Source organism: Eretmochelys imbricata, chromosome 4 (assembly GCF_965152235.1).
Source record: "Eretmochelys imbricata isolate rEreImb1 chromosome 4, rEreImb1.hap1, whole genome shotgun sequence".
Taxonomy (NCBI): domain Eukaryota; kingdom Metazoa; phylum Chordata; order Testudines; family Cheloniidae; genus Eretmochelys; species Eretmochelys imbricata.
In genome coordinates, this window is record NC_135575.1 from 59298947 (window position 1) to 59320477 (window position 21531).

At 38.5% G+C, this 21531-nt stretch overlaps 1 protein-coding gene across 3 annotated transcripts in view; it reads left to right on the forward strand.

Moving 5' to 3' along the window:
- ARHGAP10 (Rho GTPase activating protein 10) overlaps positions 1-21531 on the forward strand; it is a 255985-nt gene that overhangs the window by 101871 nt on the left and 132583 nt on the right. For all 3 annotated transcript variants that reach the window (XR_013345940.1, XM_077815354.1, XM_077815355.1), the window contains 5 exons: positions 2483-2554; positions 9677-9778; positions 13670-13780; positions 17583-17687; positions 20489-20618. Coding sequence is in view for 2 of the 3 variants with exons in the window: in XM_077815354.1 (XP_077671480.1) it covers positions 2483-2554; positions 9677-9778; positions 13670-13780; positions 17583-17687; positions 20489-20618 (520 nt within the window). In the remaining variant the exon portion in view is untranslated. The remainder of the gene's footprint in view (positions 1-2482; positions 2555-9676; positions 9779-13669; positions 13781-17582; positions 17688-20488; positions 20619-21531) is intronic.

Here is a 21531-nt window from a genome sequence, read left to right on the forward strand (position 1 = left end):
TCAACTCAGATCGTGTTCTTATAACTCTAAGACAGTTAAATTAGACTCATGCAGCAAGGGTAAGATTAATACCTTGCAAGAAAACTGTCCAAGAACTTAGCCGTACTGTCTTATAACATTGGAGGTGGATTGTCCAAGATATAAAATGAAAGTGTTCAGTCAGATATTGTTTTCCAAGGAAATGTCATTCAGCAAACTAGCATGTGAAGCAATAGAAACTTTAGGAGGGACAGAGCTTTCCTTTAAGCTCTAAATCTATAGGATTTACCAGCTGCCTTTACACTGGAAGTGTTGACCTAAGAATATGACTCTTGTACAGTTCGTACTGTCAGAGAACTGCAATTGCAGGTAAATAGCTTTCTTGTAGGTGAGCAGTATCCTCTCCTATAAGAATATACTGAGTTTTTCTCCTTGCTCTACGTTCCTCGTGTTTTTTGATAGTGCAGATCCTTTCTTCATAGATCTATCTTTGTTGGCACTTGTTTTTATTTAAAAATGTCACCCATTGTCCATATACTTTTTTGGGGTAGGGGTGGGAGGTAGGGTGGCAGCAGGGCGGCAGTGTAACCATGTCCCCTTTCTGCAAATTAACCTTCAGTTCTGTGCGATTGGGTAATGATTGATATATGCAATTAAATGAGGGTAAAATTCTTCTTGCCATGTAGAGGATAAGGAAAGCCTTCTTATCATGAAGGACAAGGGAAACGCTATTTTAAAAAATATAGAAGAAAATCATCAGAGATCAATTTCCTTTACAAGTACTTTACTTTCCATACCCGACCAACATGGGTAAATTATAAGTATTTCATTGTGTCCTTTCTTTTACAATGTGAAACCCTTATTCCAACAAATGCTGGGCTTGGCTCAGAGCTGTTTTAATTGAACTGTTGAAAATGTCATGAGGCCAGTTAACTGTTTACTCACCTGTTTGTTTGAAGTTCCTAATCAGTTTTGATAATTATAATTCTCCTTTGCTGCAACAAGTTGCTGCACCTCAGTTTTGACTTTTATTATTTAATATCCTTATATTTTACGATCTTACTATTGGTGAATCGTGTTTAGCTGCTCATTTGAAGTTTATTTGAACCTATGAGAGCTCCTTAGCTACCTCACAATCGTCTGTACACAATACTCCCTCATCATGGTGTATTGTCTTCCTGGCAAGCACTGAGCTTCAGGGGATGACCGGGGAGCCCACTTCCCCAAGTCTGGTGCTGGGTTGCTCCAGACTGTGTGTGTATGCGGGAGAGATGAACTTCTGTCTTGCTCCCTCACTTTGGAATTCTAGAGAGAGTTTGTAGCAAGCTTTATATTTAGGTTGCCTAACATTTTCCATTATAGAAGTCTTGTAGGGCTTTTATGAGAAGCTCTCGCACCTCCATTGTAAACAGCAGGCCTTTAATATTCTGCAGGGACAGAGCCTTGAGGCTAGAGACTTGCCTTTTGCTTGTCCCATGATATTAATTTTAGGGTTCACCCGGTTATAAAGTGTTAAAATTGCCATTTCTTTTCTCTGCTTTCATTTCTCAGAAAGATGTTAGCAATCTGTCAAAATAACTAAAGACATGAATGTTCTAAAGAGTGAGGCCCACATGGCCACTGCTGCATTGGAAACAGCTGTAGTATCTGTAGTGTGTGTGACGATGTGGACTGAGCCAGGCTCCCCCTCCCTTTAACCTCCCCATCACCCCCATTCCAAGCACTTGACTTCAGCCATTTCCACCTCATGTAGAGCAGGAGCTTATCCAACTTTTGGGGGAGATGACAGAGTTTGGGGCTTGATGTTCCCGTGCAAAAACTGCCGTGTTTCAGTGCACAGAATGAATATGCAGGATGAACATGAAATGAAGGCAACTGTAAATCTATCATTTCCTAAGTTTTGAGAATATGACTTTGCAACCTAAATAATTTTCTTTTAATGTAGGGTGTTTTTTTGTGTACTATTAATCTTAGTACAGTATATGAGAAATATATTGCAAGACTTAATTGGCAGGCGGGTATATGAAGAGTGTATTTGCTATTCAGTTCTGCATTTGTTGCAATAACGTGATCTGATGCCCCTAAGTAAAATTAAATTGTTGGCATTTATAAGGAAAAAATGCAATGAAAGGTTTTGTTAATGAATGGGACAAAGCTCAATTGTTAAGAGACTGTTGCCTTGTTCAGAAAGACTGGAGGAAACCTCAGCCAAACCTTCACTATTGTATTTGCATAGTTCATGATGCTCAACTTTGAAAATATTTTAATGTCTGCTTCAAGATGAGCTGAGGAATAATTTTTTCAAAAGCTCTTAAGTGATTTAGGAGCCATATGGGTTTAGAAAATGGGGCTCAGGCTCCTATCTCATTTAAGTGCTTTTGAAAATGATACTCTGGAGCTTTTAATTTTTTGTACTATTTGCAGTTGGGAGGGTAAAATAAATGACTAGCCTTTCTCCTCTGTGGATACCACACTATATACTCTGTTGTTTTTCTTTCTCTAGGCACTCAGTGTTACCGAAACTCTGATCAAACCTTTGGAAAAATTTAGGAAGGAGCAGCTAGGAGCTGTAAAGGTTCGTCTCAAATGTATTTGTTTGCCCTTTTTTAAAGAGATGAGTTTAATTTCTCTATTTGGTCAAAGTATCCTCATGATACCAATTTGGCAGCGCACAGAGAAATGCTGGTATTTATCTTTTTTTATGTGCCAATTTTTTTCTTTGGGAACTTGGTTCAGAAATGAATGGGAAATATGCCGTGAGAGGGGAGGAATGTGTCCTTTTCTCTCCTTCCCTCTCCCCCCTCCCTTGTCTTTTCTGTCTTGGATAAAAGAAATGCCACAAAGAGCATTCTCGTGTTGCTAATGGATGACCATAATCTTCTGCTGTACGTCCACCTACTTGCATATTTAAAAGCCTGCTACATGTTAACTACCTCAAGAATTTATCCTCATACCCTTTCTTCTTATATTTCCCATTGTTGAAATTAGAACTGATAACTCTTTATTAAAAATAAAATTATTCCAAATTGTTTAGGGTAGTGGATTGGGAGGGTGAGTAGTTTAGAGATTGGCTTGTCTCAGCCTGCTCCAAAGAATTCGTGATTCTTTGTGATTAAGGATGTCTGTCTCTCCTGTCTGTATCATATTTATTTTCAATAATGAAGCCTGAACACCCTCTATTAAACCATTCTTTAAAGACATTCTTTACAGATGGAAATAGTAGATACAGAGTTTACCTCCTTGTAGCTTTTCCTCCTAAAGACAGTTTTTAAACTCTAACAAAAAAGCCCTAAGAGAAACTCCTTAACACTCTCTTCCGCTGTGTACATTTCCAAAACTCACCTTAATAAACTGTGTAATCGGTCTGCAGATGTCAGAGCTTGACCCTTTTGAGGTTTCACTTGGAAGTGGTATCTAAAAAATACAGGGAAATTTCAATTAAGGTTTAAAATGCTTAAATCTCCCTTACCAGGAACACAGGCATGGTGAATTTTCGAAATAGTTTCTAATACCGAAAACACTTCTAAAACTTTTTCTTCTACAGCAATTGCAGCAAAATGCAAGAACTTGCAAGAAGCCAAATTGTCTGTAAAAACCCCTCCTGAGCCAAAATCTCTCCAGCCAAAAGTTAGTGCTTCTGTAATACAACAGGTCCGTTTCCTCCTGACTGAACTTTGGTTGCTGAATTTATCCATCAGGAAGGTAAAATTCCACTCTGTTCAGCACCAGAGTGAAGAGCTTTTTCTCTTTTATTGAGTCTCTAAATGTTGCTTCCTGATTCACTTTAAACTCAGAACAAGAATACCTCTTCACGGTACATGAGGGGAAAATGTTCTATCTTGGATCGTAAACAATTAAAACAGAACATCAGTTCCGCCTTCGCTTAATCTTCTGGGGCCATGAGAGTTTTGTCAGAGCTCACAAGCTTCGAAGGGTTTTTGTCTAGCATATTTTAAAAGTTCTCAGTAATTGGGCCTCTTCTAAGGCAAAAAAACAACAAGAAGTTAGTGGTCCCATAGTTAGCCCCTGACTGCCAAAGGGTATTGCTGTCTTTTAGATGAGAGCTCGTTATCATTTATGAATTAAAAATCATTAAAAATCCTATGGCACTTTTCACCAGTGTTTCACCCTTCTGTCCTGTCAACTGGGTAACTGCATTCTGCCCCCCTGAATTTCTCAATACAATTTCATTTGGATACATCATTCCTCACTTCCTGTCTCAACCTCTACAGTATTACTGTGCACTGTTAAACAGAGAACATGTTCCATCCTGGAAGTGGCTGGACTTCAGTTGTGGCCAAAAGGATCCCAGTACATAAGATTTGAGAAATGCTTCAGGATTTTTTTTGGATGAAAAGCTCCTTTATAAATTCAGGGTCATGATAAATATATGTACTGTATCTATAAACACAAAAAGGCTTTCTTCAAGGGAATTGAAACCTGGGTCTCCTAACATTATCAAAAGGGTAATTTCTCCAAAAGCATAATAGCAACATAGATTACCTTGGGCCAAGTTTTAGGCTTTTACTCCATTTTTGTGCAGTCCTTATTTAGGCAAACCTCACATTGACTTTAAATAGTTTTACCTGAGTAAGGACAAAATATAAATTGTAGGAACTTCAGGATTTGGCCTCTCGATCTAGAATTTTAAATATATTTAGAACAAAACATCTTCTATATTAAGTACTGAATAGTGCTAAATTTTAAGCTTAAAGCAGTTTTATGGAGATCTGAAGAATACTTTTCAGGAATTTTTAAAAAATATCCAGTATAATGGAAGCACTGAAACATTAGCCATGGTATTGGAAAGATAACATTGCATAATATCAACATCTCCAAGTACAGTTAGAACTATTACGTCTGAATCTAGAACAGTAAGTATATTTGCTGTAGGAAAAATGCACATGCTCACTACAAAAAGCAAACACTGAATGTTTAGTTCACCTTAAATTACTGCTGCTTAATATTAAACAGTTTTACTCCTATGGAAAAATGAGTCTGGATTGGATAGATCAGGTCCAATTCTGAGCCCTCACTGAATTAACCCCTTGAAAAGGAGCATCACAGTTGAAAAAAAAAAAACAACAGCCTGAATTTAACCAGAGTACAGTGGGGTTGTGCATATGGGGAAGGAAGTATCTTTTTGGCAAAGCACAAATTCTTAAGCACTCACTTTAATATAATATGTAAACACAATGACATCTTTATCCTCTTTCTTTTCCCCCTCCGCGGCTTCCCATGTGCTAATCTCACATAGTCTATAATGATGCTGAAACCATTTATTATATTGTTTCACTTCAGTAATTTATCAGTTTGGTTTTGGCTTCTTCCTCTCTTTAGAATTCAATTACATGTTTGGGCTTGACTCTGGTAAAGGATCTGATTGACCCAAACACATCATCATCATCATCATCTTTAATTTTAGATGAGTTTAATTAAAGGGACGATGTCTAGAATAGTGGTATGCTTAAAGAACCCCATGAGATAGGAAACCTACATTCTAGGTCTAACCTAGGTTTTTTATTAACATTACATTTTGTAAAACCTTGCTTGTGAACAGGTCCTAAACAGATTAAAAGTGTTCCTTTTCAAATAAGACAAAGGTTTCCTCAAAGTCATTCAGCTCAAGGAACAGAATATTATCTGGTGTCATTAAGAACAAAGCAGAAAGAGTGTAAGAGAAAATGTAGTGAGTACTTCAGTGAGTAGATCATAACCAATATGTCTTTGATATAATAGATGAGCGGTTCTCAAACTTCATTGCACCGTGACCCCCTTCTGACAACAAAAATTACTACATGACCCCAGGAGGGGGGACCGAAGACTGAGCCCTCCCGAGCCCCGCCGCCTGAGACCCTGGGCGGGGGAGGGGCAAAGTTGAAGCCAAGGGCTTCTACCCTGCGCTGGGGGCATGTAACCTTAGCCCTGGGCGGTGTGGCTTGGGCTTCAGACTTGCTGGGGCCCAGGGTCAACACCAGCATTGGTGACCCCATTAAAATCGGGTCACGATCCACTTTGGGGTCCCGACCCACAGTTTGAGAACCTTGTAATAGATCGTTTTCAAAATAATATAGGATGATAGGAAATTTGAATTCAATTAGCATCTTGTGGTAAAGAACCTGTTATCATTCTTAGAATTTGATCCCAATATTATATTACTAAATTTTAATTTTTACTACTCCTATAACAAGACAGCACAAAAATTGTTCTGATTGCCAGTTGCCCTAGTCTTGACTTGACTCTATAATTAACTGAATCAAGAAAAATAGAAATGATGAAAGGGAAGGATTGTTCTGAAATTGTTTCTGCTACATTAGACCTATAGAATCATATTTCCAACAAATCTAAAATAACTAATACTTAGGCTGTCACTTTTGTAAATGCAGCATCCAAAATACTGCAAAATTTTGATTTGCATGTGTAGATGGCATTTGTGCACACAAATCTAATAGTTAAATTGCTCCTGGTTGCACCTATTTCTGAGATTCAGGAAAAAAAATATTGGCTGTATATACCTGAGCCACAGCCCACTGAAGTCCATGGAAATAATTAAGTAAGCTGTGGATTACGTTGTGTATTAGGAAAAAGACCTATACAGCCATTGAAGGTAGTCAGGATATTGCACTGCCTTAAACATTCCAAAAAGGTCAGTTGATTTAATAGAAAATGAAATGGTGGGCATGACCAGTGGCATCAAGGACTTCAGGGGTTGTTTAATATTGAATTTGCAGATTCCTCAAGTTAGTGCATGATTTTAAAATGTCACTGAATGCTTCTTAGTCCCCCGCTTCCCCTCCCAGGAAATACAAATGAGCTAATGAGATGAGACTTTAGTGGGGACTGTAGGAAGTAGTTCTGTAAGGTGCAACGGGGCATAGATTGAACTACCTGTCTGCTTTTTTTTGAACAAAAGGTCTAAGATTTTATGAAGAGACTTTCAAATACACTTTATAAAAGTATTTTTATCTTTTTCTGTGTGTTTTGCAGGTTTTTAAGGGGAGATCCTCCCAAGCCTGAGGGGCAGTATAGGAGAAAGCACAAATGTGATTGTTAAAAAATTTAACAAGTGGGCTACAGAGGCTGGCATCATGGGCTGATGGAAGGCAAGAGTCAACATTTCAGTAGCAAATGAGAGATGGAGAGGGGATAGACCCTGAAAGGTCATGAAAGAGAAGACAAGTAGCTTATGTTTGATGTGATAGGGAAAGGAGAGCCAGTGGAGGAATGCAAAGACAGGGTGATAGGGTCAACATTCTGAATTGATATGAGCAAGGTTAGACTGTGTTTGTCAGGGCAAGAGAGAAGGATGTGCAGTAATCTAGACAGGAGCTGATGAGAGTTTGGACCAGAGTTCTAGCTGATAGGATAGTCCGCATCTTAGAGACGTTTTTCAGAAAGAAGCAGCAAGGTTTAGACATACCCTAGACGTGAGGACTTAGAGACAGGTCTGAGTCAAAAGAGATGCCTAGGTTACAGACCAGAGCAACAGACAGGATTGTGGTGGTGTTCACAGTGCTGGCAGGGCTTTGGTGGGAGAGAGGTGTAGTGGGGATTAGAAGCTGTTTTAGCCGTGTTTAACTTCAGCTGGTGGCTAGACATCTATGAGGAGATGTCAGAGAGACAGGCTGAGATTTTAGTTTGGACCGGAGGACACAGGCCTGGGGTAGAGAGAGAGGTCTGAGAGTCATCAGCGTAGAGATGGTTGTTGAATTTGTGTTTATGGATGACATTTCCCAGAGGTCAGGTGTAGAGGGAGAAGAGAAGGGGACCAAGGACAGAGAGCTTGGTGGAACCCACACAGAAAGTTGAAGGGGGGGAATGAGGAGGCTCCTCCAAAGGACATGCTGAAAGAATGATGAGAGAGGTCGGAGGACTGGGACAGGACAGAATTACAGGTGCCAAGGGAAGACATGATTTCAGAAAGAAGAGCATGGTCCACTGTGTTGAAGGTGGCTGACAGGTCAAGGAGGATGAAAATTGACCATTAGTTCTGAGCTTTGGCTAGGAAGAGGTCATTAGAAACTTTGGTAAGAGTGGTTTCAGTGGAATACAAGGGCAGAAGCTGGATTGGTCTAAGATGAAGTTGGAGGAGAGGAATTCCAGCAGCGATTGTAGACAACATGTTTAATGAGATTAGAGATGAAAGGGAGAAGGGATGGCTGTGTGTGTATAGTCCCAAATCTAAAGGTGCATTTCCTCTTGAGACTCAACTGATCTCCTTTGGGTGTACATATGGAGTCCTATTTGCTTACTTTGTCTAAATTAAGCAATTTAGTGCTTTTACTCATATTAGACGCATTGACTCTGCAATGCTGTTAGAGAGTCAAATGGATTCTGTTCTGGCACATGCATAACAAGATTGTTAAATAGGTTTCAGTTGCACAACTTAACTTTAATTCAGCCCAATTTGAGTTTGCTGAGCTAGTAACTAGGAGGGGAAAAAACACTTCCTTTGTAATCTGAGTGGATTTGGTTGGGAAATCATCGAGAGAAAATAAAATATGGATCCTCATGATAGCATTTTTAAGAGTATGTCTATGCTTTAAACAAAGTGTATAGCAATTTTGACATAAACATACATTTCTATCCTAAAGACTCCCACTATAGTTTTGGGTTTTGAGTTTGCTGAAAATAACTAAACGTGCACCATTCTGGGACAGAAATCTCTGATACTAGACATGTAACAGAATTCCATGAAACCTTATAAACAATTATTACAATAACTAGTAAGACTGTTGGTCAGATCCTGACAACAAAGGTTTAATAATACAACGCTTTGTTCTTGTGTTGCTTCGTGCACGTGTGCATGTGTATGGCTGAGGGTACATACAGAATAAAAGATGTACAGACAACCCCAAATTACCCTACACTAGTACTCAAACAAATAGGTTTTCCAGTGGACAAGCCATTACTGATATAACACTAGTAACTTTAAGGTGGAAAGAAGGCCACTTCTTTCTTGAATGCCCCCCAGCATGATGGAGGAATTCAGCACAGAGATCCAGGCTTTAGCTCAAGATTGTCATAAACTTAGCAGTTGGCCTTTTACAACTCCCTATACCCTAGTAACACTCAGTATTGCCAAACCCAGTGATCAAAAATCATGAATCAAGCCAAACAAATTAGATTGCTTTTAAAATACGGAGTTTAAAAAAAAATAATTAATTGAATTTTATTTTCTCGTTTCTGAACCTTTAGCGTATACTTGGGTCATATTTTTAAGCTTTTCTTTACCACCGTGAGGGCTAGAAACATACACCTTTTTTAAAAATTAAAGATGCGATTCTCATGTAATCATGAAGCAAAGAGCAGGGGCTTTTTAAAAAAATGGCAAGCTTCATGAGATTCACAATAAAATCTCAAGAGTTGGCAACACTAAACATAGTTGTAGATTTGTTTTGTTTTGTTTTGTTTTTACACTGGAAAAGCTCAGGCATTTGTTAGCATGATAGAGTTTCTGTCATTACAGTGCAACTGGCCTGTATTCAGTTTAGGCCCTCAGACAGGATTTAAAAAAATGATTTAAAGTGTTGCTTGTTCTCATTTATTGGGAGGGGGCATGGCATTTTGTTTTTTACTCCCTTACTGCTGCTGTGCTACACCTCTCACCTACAGTTTTAACAAGCGAACAGACACATTGTTCTCGTATTTTCATATTTAAGTGAATGATACTGAATTTATTGCTTTTTACTTGCAGGAGGAAAAGAAGAAGTTTGATAAAGAGACAGAGAAAAACTACAGCTTTTTAGAGAAACATTTAAATTTATCAGCTAGGAAGAAAGAGCCACAGCTACTAGAGGTACTGCTGCTACTATTTCTTCAGCAATGTTGCTGAAAATGAGGGTCTTTCCTTTTTGTATTAAATATATTAATGAAAGTACAAAAAGAGCACTTAGGCTGTTGAAGGCAAAATTGCCATCAACCAAGGAAATTTGGTTTTCTTCAAGAAATCAATGTCGTTTGAACATTGCCATTGTTTGATGTCTTTTGGATTAAGTGTGAATATTTTTAGTACATATACACAACACTACTGAACTTTGTTACTTTTACAGACAGTTGAAGGAGTAGTAAAGCATGAACATAGTGTGGACACACCTGCATTTATAGTAAGGTTTCACTGCATATATGCTTACACAGTAATATGTAGATTGGGTTGACAGCTGACAATTGATATGATGGAATGGAATGCTAAATGCAAAAGCTTGTTGCATGCTGATATTTTTTAAAACTTGGAGCACCTCTTTATCCAGTGATGCTACACAGGAAGAGGAAAGATTGTTGATGTCTTTATAGCTCAAGACTAACAGACCTTGTTTTTGTTGGCATTCCTTCTGTCCCCTCAGTGGTCCATGATAGATTTTGTCAGTTGCTATTTCTCAAGGACCAGTAAGTAAGGTATGAGAAAATGAGCAAAGGAAGTTTGTTCGAGCCTCTGTAGACAGAAGGGTTACTTTACATTAGGAAAATCTCCCAGAATTCTTAATTTTCTGTTTAGCTTCTACATGTTTTACATATATTTAGCAGCACTTAAAAGTCCCCCAAATGTAAGGTTTTTTGAACAAAATGTTCCCATCAGCCTCGTTCATATAAATTCTTTTCACAATCAGCCAGTTACCTAATAATTTGAGCACCCGGCATGTATTTGCATTTTATCAGCATATTGACTCTGCATGTTGTGTTACTCAGAAAGTTAGGCCCTGGTTTTGCAAGTCTCCGTGTACTTAACTTTGAACTGGTGAGTAGTCTGATTGAAGTCAATTGGAACTACTCATGTGCTTAACTTTAAGCATGTGCATAAGTGTTTGTAGGATCATGGGTAGAAATTGTTCTTACCAAATTGATTAGATACCATAGAAAACTTGGTACAGAAAAACGAAAGTGTTATTTTCCACCTTTTTATAGGCCTGTAATGGGGCATATCTCAAGGTCAGGAAACTTGTAAACATCTAAAACAGAGATGAGATACCACGTGAGTGGAAATGCAGAATACTCCAGAGAGAACAGCCTCAGAGCCATTTTGAACAGAGGTCTAGTAACAGTATCAGCACCACTTGTTCAAAGTATAGAGAAAGTAAAAGTAGATGTATTTAATTTTCTTTACTGAATTTTCAAATACAAAGTTCACTTACAACAATTCCTTCTATTATCAATTAAAAATATTCTTTAAAACTTGTCAGTTATATCTAACTTCTCATTCCTGTTTTTAGAAATGTTAGAAAACAGAATACTAAACATTTTAACAGCCAAAGCATGCTTTTATTTAATGCCTATAGGACTTAAAATGGAAAAAGCTTTTGCACAAGCTTAGGAAACATGTATGCATAAAATTGATGGAGTTGGCTACTAAATTAGCCATACACTTGGCTTTCTGTGTCCTTTCCTTTATGCGTACATAGTATGCATTTAAATGAGATAGTTTAAAAGTGAACTTGACAAACCAAGAAAATGTGCTATGTTGTGGTGGAAGCTATATTACTGTGGGAGGGCTCCTGCCTCTGTCAATGTAGGATTGTTCCTGAAACTATAAGGCATGTTGCAGGTATTGTTTGTACAGCACCTCTGATGTACAAACAACATACAGTACCCTAATAAAGTCACAGTCCATACCTCAGAAAGTTTAGGGATATAATCCTTCATTGACAGGGGGATGGACTAGGTGTCTGTTATAATGTGTAGTGCCATCTGGGGCCTTTAACACTAATAATAATAATAATAATAATTAATAGAGAGCTAGACCTTGGCTCCACCTGGGTAACCTTAGTCCTAAGGGGCAGGTGCCTCATGGGACATAGATAGTAAACCCCATCACAATCACTTAAGAGAACCTTTCCATATCTACATCCTATGATTCTAAATGGCTATGTATTGCATACAATGCATTATAGGCATGACTAACTTCACAAACCATACGTAAATTGTATTCCATGCATAAATTAGGTTTCTAGGTACTAACCCACTTATTTTTAAACCTTTTTCCTTAATGTTGCAAACATGCAGATGACTTCAGTGTGTGGTTCTTTTTTAAAATGTGATCATTCAATATGTGTGTCTTCATTCACAAAATATTGGCACAGAGCAATAGAGGATTGATTTTTATTTTTGTTTAAATACAAAACATTTTGAAGCTATTTTTGACTTATGGTCACTTCACAGCACAGTAGTTAATGTTGTACCAGAACCATGTTTTAATAGTCTTTTGAGCTGGAGGTTATGGTAAGTCTGGGTTTTCCCTTTCTTTTCCCTTCCCTACCCTTTTTTCCTCTTTCTCTGGAGTTTGCACTTTTTGGGGATCTGAGGCTTTTATGGAATTCCTGGAAGGCAGTTGATACCATTTCACAGAGGAGGACTTCAGTAATGATCATTTAACAATTGGAATGACACTGTCCTTTCATCAAATTTATTTTAATAAGGGGATGTTAGCCATTGTTCAGTTCCTCTTCAGTTGAAGACTTGGCTTGGACACCTGTATCTTTATTAATAACCTGTACTAATTTCCTAACAGCATAAAGCAGTATTCGGCTGGTATAGGAATGAATGGTAGCTAAAGTGTAATTAGTACATGAGATCAGTATGACATTGGCACTTTATAAAAGCTAAAATATTGATACATCTGCCTGGGTTAGAACTAAGGCTACATATTTTCAGTATTTTGTAGGCTGTATGGTTTGTTTAATACCCAAGATAAAGGTATTATCCTTTTAAACTGTCTTTTATTGCTAGTGGTACACAGTACGGATGCCTGTATAATGCATCAAAGAAACCCTTGACAAATAAGCAAGTAAGATAGGGGCCAGATTATCATCTTACTTGCCATTACAATTCATACATGTTCAGGATGGGCAGGAGAGGAGGAGATGAAACCTTCCAGAGGTTTCAGAGCAACAGCAGTTTTTTGGGGGTGAGGAGCAATACAGACAATGACAGAGAATCTTCAGCGGTAACACTTCCACCCAGGGTTGAATGGAAGCATTTCACATCTCTTAGGTATGAGTCGTCTTATCACCTCTGTGTCCCTGCAGGGCCCTCTTGTGTGATATTAAATAATCAGTGTAAGTTTGCACCGACATGTTTGTGATCTGCATTGCAATTATAATGAAATGTCACGTGAGTTTCCAAAAACACTCCACCTTCTGAAACAAAACACAATCAAGCAAATGGTAAACGGCATTGCTGTTAATGTATCCAAAGTAAGCTACTGTAATGAAAGGTTTCAGAGTAGCAGCCGTGTTAGTCTGTATTCGCAAAAAGAAAAGGAGTACTTGTAGCACTTTAGAGACTAACAAATTTATTTGAGCATAAGCTTTCGTGAGTTACAGCTCGCTACAAAAGGTTTTTCCCCCTCCCTGCTCTCCTGCTGGTAATAGCTCACCTTAGGTGATCACTCTCGTTACAGTGTGTATGGTAACAACCATTGTTTCATGTTCTCTATGTATATAAATCTCCCCACTGTATTTTCCACCGAATGCATCCGATGAAGTGAGCTGTAGCTCACAAAAGCTTATGCTCAGATAAATTTGTTAGTCTCTAAGGTGCCACAAGTACTCCTTTTCTTTTTACTTTAATGAAGTCCTTCGCTAGTCCTTCGCCTAGAGAGTTTTATCACTAACCATCTTCAGCTCTGTATACATGTCATTCTGAAGCTATCGGCATAATGTCTGTGAAACCTAAAACAGCTCTGTTCTGTCTGTAGGCAGATTACCAAGTGGAGCAAAATAGAAAACACTTTTATGAGCTGTCACTTGAATATGTGTGCAAGCTGCAGGAGATACAGGAACGGAAGAAATTTGAGTGTGTGGAACCTGTAAGTACTATAGAATTTATTATATAAGAAAGCAGCACCTGATGGCTTTGACAAGGGGGAGAGATGGAGTGTAAGAGGGTGGAAAACAAAGAGGATCAGTGCTGATTTCTGCTTTCTAAGAAAACTAAGGAACTGGTAACGAAGTAGAATGACAGGTTTCAGAGTAGCAGCCGTGTTTGTCTGTATTCGCAAAAAGAAAAGGAGTACTTGTGGCACCTTAGAGACTAACCAATTAAAGCTTATGTTCAAATAAATTTGTTAGTCTCTAAGGTGCCACAAGTACTCCTTTTCTTTTTAAGTAGAATGAAAAACTATCACGTTACATATATGCAAACTCCTAATATATACAGAGAGAGACAAACTGATTTAGCTTAAAGCCACCAGTGTAACTATAACTGATCAAGTTACTTTGATGCAAGTTTTTGAGTACAGACAAGCCCTGGAAATGTTCTACAGAAGACCCTGTTAAGGGCAGAGGTGTGCAAAACTTGGCAGCTTTTGTTCACAGGGTCTTTGGGCAAACAGTTTGTTTTGATTGAATTCATAGCCCCTGAAATGTAACGTGACTAATCCAAAAAGCATGTTTCCATGCTTGGGTTTGCAGGTTAAGCTCCTATTTACTTAATTTAAAGTTGAGCCCACTCACTGAAAGGTTGAATCTGGTCCAAAATCTCAAAGTGAAATTAGTCTGAAACTACCAAACTTGGCCAGGGTTGAAAGTGTGTAAAACCAATGAGCTTCACTTGGTTTCAAGCTAAACCATAACAATGCTGACCAGGCTTACTCAAAGTTCCTGCGGGGGCTTTCTCTAAAATTTCCCCAAACCTTCACAGATAGTTGAATTAGGTTTGTAACAAAACCTTAAGCTATGCTAGTATCCTCTGGTTTCAGATGTATTTATGAAACATTCATAACCACTCTCATTATGATAGTTATTGAGAGAGTGTGCATGTGTATGGTGTTTTTCAGCAGTGTTTTTCACTCAGCTCGTGCCGCTTCCAGCAGCTCCCATTGGCCTGGAGCAGCAAACCGTGGCCACTGGGAGCCGCGATCGGCTGAACCTGCGGACGCGGCTGGTAAACAAACCGGCCTGGCCCACCAGGGGCTTTCCCTGCACAAGCAGTGGAACAAGTCTGGGAACCACTGAGCTATGCTGATATAAGCACTGTGATATAAACTATGCCCAAAGTAGGGGGTTTGTACTGGTCTGCTTATGCAAGCATATTTGAAGTGGTGGCACAGCTTGTTTGTAGACAAGGCCTTGGGTGTTTTTGCATATGTCCCCTAAGTCCTGTTAAAACAAATTAAAATAAATGAGTCTATGAGCTTACTATTGTGGTATCTAGCGATTCCATAACAAAAGCCATTTATCTTCCTGAAAGCCCAATTAAAATGAGTACCTCTCCAAATTACATTCTCAAACTTCATGCATGCTCTGGTGAACTGGTTCTTTCAGCTGCTTTTCACAACAACCTTTTCCTCTGAAGACTGGGTAAGTTGTATGTGGGATGAAATTGTTGCTTGATTTGTATCTGAATATAGTGGAGTCTATTATACTCAATATATGCAAATTATATTCCTTTTTTCATTTAAATTTAAATTTAAATTTTCACTGAGGGCGTGAATTGCTCGTTCCCATCTCCTTCTTTGCCATGTAGATATTTTATGAGCCTTGCATTTTTTCAAGGGTAGTGAACCACTGTTTTGAAAATAGTTTGCTTAAATGTGGCTTCAAAGTATTGTTACATCATCAGGCTGTGGCTCCTTTTCTCCATAATACAGAGGTCTGCGTCTTTCTGTGGAATTTTCACCCTCGCTTTGCTTTGGGAGTTGCCTATTGTTTTCTTACTAGGGCTGTCAAGCGATTAAAAAAATTAATTGTGATTAATCACACAATTATCAAAAACAGTCAAGATCAATCTCACAATTAATCACACTGTTAAACGATAATAGAATACTATTTATTTAAATATTTTTGAATGTTTTCTACATTTTCAAATATATTGATTTCAATTACAACACAAAATACAAAAAGAAAAGGAGTACTTGTGGCACCTTAGAGACTAACCAATTTATAGCTCACGAAAGCTCATGCTCAAATAAATTGGTTAGTCTCTAAGGTGCCACAAGTACTCCTTTTCTTTTTGCGAATACAGACTAACACGGCTGTTACTCTGAAACCAACAAAATACAAAGTGTGCAGTGTTCACTTTCTATTTATTTTTAATTACAAATATTTACACCAGTGGTTCCCAAACTTCCGTACTGGTGACCCCTTTCACACAGCAAGCCTCTGAGTGTGACCCTCCCCCATATAAATTTTAAACACCTTTTTTTATATTGAACATTATTATAAATGCTGGAGGTGAAGCGGGGTTTGGGAGTGGAGGCGGACAGCTCGCAGCCCCCCATGTTATAATCTCGTGGCCCCCAGAGGGGTCACAACCCCCAGTTTGAGAACGCCTGATTTACACTGTAAAAAACAAAAGAAATACTATTTTTCAATTCACGTAATATAAGTACTGTAGTGTAATCTCTTTATCATGAAAGTTGAACTTACAGTGTAGAATTGTGTACTTCTGAAAGCATGCTCCACACCTTGTCTCTCTCAGAATTTAGAAGGAGCTTTAGATTCTTAAACCTGGAGTCGAGTGCTGTAGCTATCTTTAGAAATCTTACCAGGACCTTCTTTGTGTTTTGTCAAATCTGCAGTGAAAGTGTTCTTAAAACAAACAATATGTGCGGAGTCATCATCCGAGACTGCTATAATATAAAATATATGGCAGAATGCGGGTAAAACAGAGCAGGAGACATACAATTCTCCCCCAAGGAGTTCAGTCACAAATTTAATTAACACGGTTTTTTTTTTAACAAGCATCATGAGCATGGAAACGTCCTCTGGAGTGGTGGCCAAAGCATGAAAGGGCATACAAATGTTTAGTGTACCTGGCATGTAAATACCTTGCAACACCAGCTACAAAAGTGCCATCCGAATGCCTGTTCTGACTTTCTGGTGACATTGTAAATAAGAAGCAGGCAGCATTTTCTCCCATAAATATAAACAAACTTGTTTGTCTTAGCGATTGGCTGAAAAAGAAGTAGCACTGAGTGGACTTGTAGGCACGAAGTTTTACATTGTTTTGTTTTTGAGTGCAGTTATGTAACAACAAAAATCTTTGTAAGTTGCACTTTGACGATAAAGAGATTGCACAACAGTACTTGTATGAGGTGAATTGAAAATACGATTTCTTTTGTTTATCATTTTTACCGTGCAAATATTCGTAATAAATAATAATATAAAGTGAGCATTGTGCACTTTGTATTCTGTGTTGTAATTGAAATCAATATTATTTGAGAATGTAGAGAAACATCCAAAATATTTAATAAATTTCAATTGCTATTCTGTTGTTTAACAGTGCAATTTAAAACTGATTAATCGCGATTAATTTTTTTAAACAGTTAATTTTTTTGAGTTAATTGTGTGAGTTAACTGCGATTAATCGTCACCCCTATTTCGTACTTGTTTGATCAAGTTTAAAATAAAGATAATTTGTAAGAGACTGGAAGCAAGACAGATTCCACAGGTGTTAGTTATGTTGTTAGCCATTTTTAACAAAATAGATTCTTGTGAATAGTAGACATTAGTAAGAATATTTTTATTAAAGAAATCTGATAGTTTTTGTTTACTTGTTCTTTTAAATGCTTCTTTTAAATGCTTAGTAAAGACTAAATGAGAATACAGCAATCTTTGCTGGCAATTGGCGTTCGCCCTGCTAAGAAAGCTCTCCTGCTTGTATTCCAGGTGCTGTCATTTTTTCAGGGTATATTCACTTTCTATCATCAGGGCTATGAACTCGCCAAAGACTTCAATCACTACAAAATGGCTCTGCAGATCAATATCCAGAATGTAAGCTAAGATGTTTTATATTTAAGCCATTTACAAATTTTTGGAATAAAAAATGTGTACTGTGTATTTGGATAACTCGTTTCTTGGTAATGTGAGTTAATCAAGAGAAACTTTGGGGTTATAGTGCCATCTTCTGGCTAACCAATTATGTGACTGAATCATCCATTGTGCAATAATTGAGAATACAGCTAACCCTGCCACCCTAGTGTTCTCTAATACTCTTTAAAATATTTTCTGTCAGCTTTTCATAGTTTGCATTTAAATTCTTTCATGTTCACACTAGATATGTTTGTTTAATGTAATTAACAGTTTATTTTAAGTATGTGCAGTTGGCTGGCTCAGAGGTTTGGCAATGGAATACATCTGAATGCAGGCTGGATTGACTTTAAGTCATTACTACAGAACTACACTGTAGGTAACTGAAAAACATTCAGTGGGACAGCCAGGCTTCCTAACAATTTTTGTCACACTTGTTGGTACTTCCGTTAAAGGGGCCAAAGAAAAAATGACATGGAGGCTCTGAACCAGACTCTCTTCTTCAGAACAATACTTTCAGAAAATAATGTACTTGAAGCACTCAAGTATCGAGCTGTTTAAGGAAACTTAGACAGTGATGGCCTGTGCGACACTTGTTTTGTTGATTGGCTGTTGGTCTCCAGGGTTGTCTGGAATTATGACACAGTACTTCTAGGAGGTTACAGTCTGATTATAGACATGAATTGATGAGTCAGAACAACAGACGGTAGTGGGGAGAAAAGGCGGAAAAGTGTTACAATAATATATGGTTATGTAAGTTAACATCTTTGATAACACACTTGTATTTCCTTTTTGTTTGTGTACATCTTTTCTCCACGCTCATGAATTCTCAACTTGTACTGGGTTGCAGAGGGAATTTTTCGGTTGTGACAGTGGGCTTCCTGGAAGAAGTCACCCTTTCTGAAAGGAATTAAATGAGGGGTCTTTCCCACTGGGATTGGGAGAAGATATAAAAAGCACAGATGGCAGCATAAAAGAAGGCACCAAGGTGCAAATAGGAGAAGGATAGTAAAAGGGCATTGAGTCTGATATTGGTATTAGCGCAAAAAAGCTGAAGTAGGACAAGATAAGAGATAAGATCTGAAATATAGGCCAGGATGAAGTTGTACAGGGCTTTGAAGGTGAAGATGAGGAGTTGAACTTGAAATTGTAGATGAAGGTGACCCAGTGAGATGTTGGAAGAGGGAAGTGATGTGGTCAGAGCAATGGGAAAGGAAAACAATCTTTGTAGCAGTATTTCGGATGGACTGAATGGCAGCAATATGTGTATCAGGAAATGCAGAGAGGTTGCAGTAATGAAAGTGTGAGATTACTGTTATAACTGTTGGAATTGAAAGGCTGGGTTGGATTTTCAAAATGCTCTAGGGGAAGGAGTGGCAATACTTGGTGACAGCCTTGGAGGAGAATGGAAAGAAGAGTCAGAAATGACCCTGAGGTTGAGAGCCCAAAAGACATGGAGGTCAGTGGTGCTGTCCACTGTAAAGTGTCTCTCTATGCCGATTTAGTAATGCCAGCTCCCTGAGTGGCTTAGAATCGTGGTTGATGTAATTTTAAAGTCAAGATTGGATGTTTTTCTAAAAGATCTGCTCTAGGAATTATTTTGGAGAACTTCTATATATGACCTGTTCTATACAGGAGGTCAGACTAGATGATCATAATGGTCCCTTCTGGCCTTAGAATCTATGAATCTGTTTCACACAAGGCTTTTAAGCAGTACAGTTCATGACAATCAACCCCCACCACTCTCATCTTACCTAATGTACTGTAAGAATTGCATAAGCACATTCATAAAAGGTATTATTTTCCATCTTCCATTAGTCCATGATGTGAGAGCACAGAGCATCTCTAATTTCTGTTGCCTGGGTGCATCCTGCTGCAACTGTGGTAGCTGCATTTTGTGGCTGAGGTACTGGCTCAGCAGTCTGTCACTGTCATGTGTCCATTCTGGAGAAATGTCTCATCTTTTTGCTTCCCAAAGATTGTGAAGAGCACAGCAAGCCACAGTAATGCAAACAGCATTGATGACATTGGAATCCAAATGGGTCTCTAGACAGTGCCAGTGGGGTTTCTATCTGCCACACCACATTCAGCCACCATTCTGCACCTTCTAAAGTGTAATTTAACCTTATTTTGCCGGCGCCTCTGAGATCAGGGTATGCTTTCATAAACCAAGACAAAAACGGTTACGTGGGGTCCCCTAGAATAATAGTAGGGAAAGTAACTCCGTTTATGGCAATGTCATTTCATGGGACTAGTGTCCCAGCCTGTCTTTGAATGTAGACTCCCAATTGGCAGAAAACCCTGGCATTATGAACTTTCCAGTGCAGCCCATGTTGATATGGTCTTCAAAGGCCTGCATAACAATGGAGCAGTACCTTTTTTAGTTTACGTACTCACATGCTCCTTTAGGAGGGCAAGAAAACTATGGGCACATGAATTCCAGCAATGGCCCCAGCACAGTTTGGAAACCGCATTCTCTCAAAGGCGGGATTTACTTCAGGAATGCCGCAGAAACCTCTGCCACCACTTTATCCACATTCAGCTTTCCAAAGCCAAATTGGTTAGCAACAGACCAGTAGCAGTCAGGGATAGCCGGTTTCCAGATGGTTACAGCAACCTGCTTCTGGACCAGGATGTCTGCTCTCCTTGAGTGTGTGTCTTGATGCTGGAGGGTTGAGGCAGGCTGCTCACAAAGCTTCAGAACGTAGCTTTTCTAGTATTTTTCTATTTTAAATAGCTTTTTTTTTTTTTTTTTTTCAATTTAGACAAGAAATCGTTTTGAAGGAACAAGATCGGAGGTGGAGGAGCTCATGAACAAAATCAGGCAGAGTCCTCAGGAACATAAAAGAGCAAATCAGTTTACAATAGAAGGCTACCTTTATGTGCAGGAAAAAAGTAAGATACATTTTTATTTTATTATTTGTATTCCAGTAGTGCCCAAAATCTTCTAAGTGCTATACACATGCCTGTATATGTACTTCGACAAACACACATGCACACACAGAGTTTCTACTCAAAAAGCATTTAGTTTAAGAAAAATGCATTTATAATTCAGTGTTCTCATCTCTTTACAAATTTAATATCATACTTAATATTCTTTCATACAGTGATCTCCAAGCACTATACAAGTATCAATTAAGCAAACCTCCAGTGAGGTAGGGAGGCTGTAATATTCCTGTCTTAGTATTCCAGCGAGGCACAGAAAGGCTCAGTGAGTTGGCCACGGTTACATAGTGAATCAGTGGCAGAGCTGGGAATAGAGTCTTCAACTGTCTCTCAGTACTGTGCACTAAATATTTTGTTGTTGAATGTAAAGCCCTTTTATAGGAAACGTTTTGTTCTTTTTTGAGGGTGGACCCTATGGTATTCTTTGTGGGTGAACATGCATTTCATGTGCTTGGTACTGGAAATTCTTCAATAGCAATGTCTCTTGGTCTGTGCTGATGTACCATGCCTCCTCGTGGGGTGAACTGTAGGCAGACATGGCGATGTGGACCGATCACCTCTTCGGTTCTTTTTCCACCACGTGTGGTCTAGGACAGAACCTCCTGTGTTAGTAGGTTGTAGCTTCTTAGGCTCAACTTCCTGTAAAAAATATTGTATATAGTTTTAATAGTTTTGTTAGTTAACAGTTTCATAGTTAATTAGTGTATAGTTGTAGTTTAGTGAGTGTGGACCAGGGGTTTCCCCCCCGTTAATCCCTAGACATTTAGCACCATCGGTTTTGCACAACGCTAAGAATACTGTACCTACACCTACACGATGGATCCAATTCCAGAAACTCCAGTCAGTTCTCCTGCCAGACCTT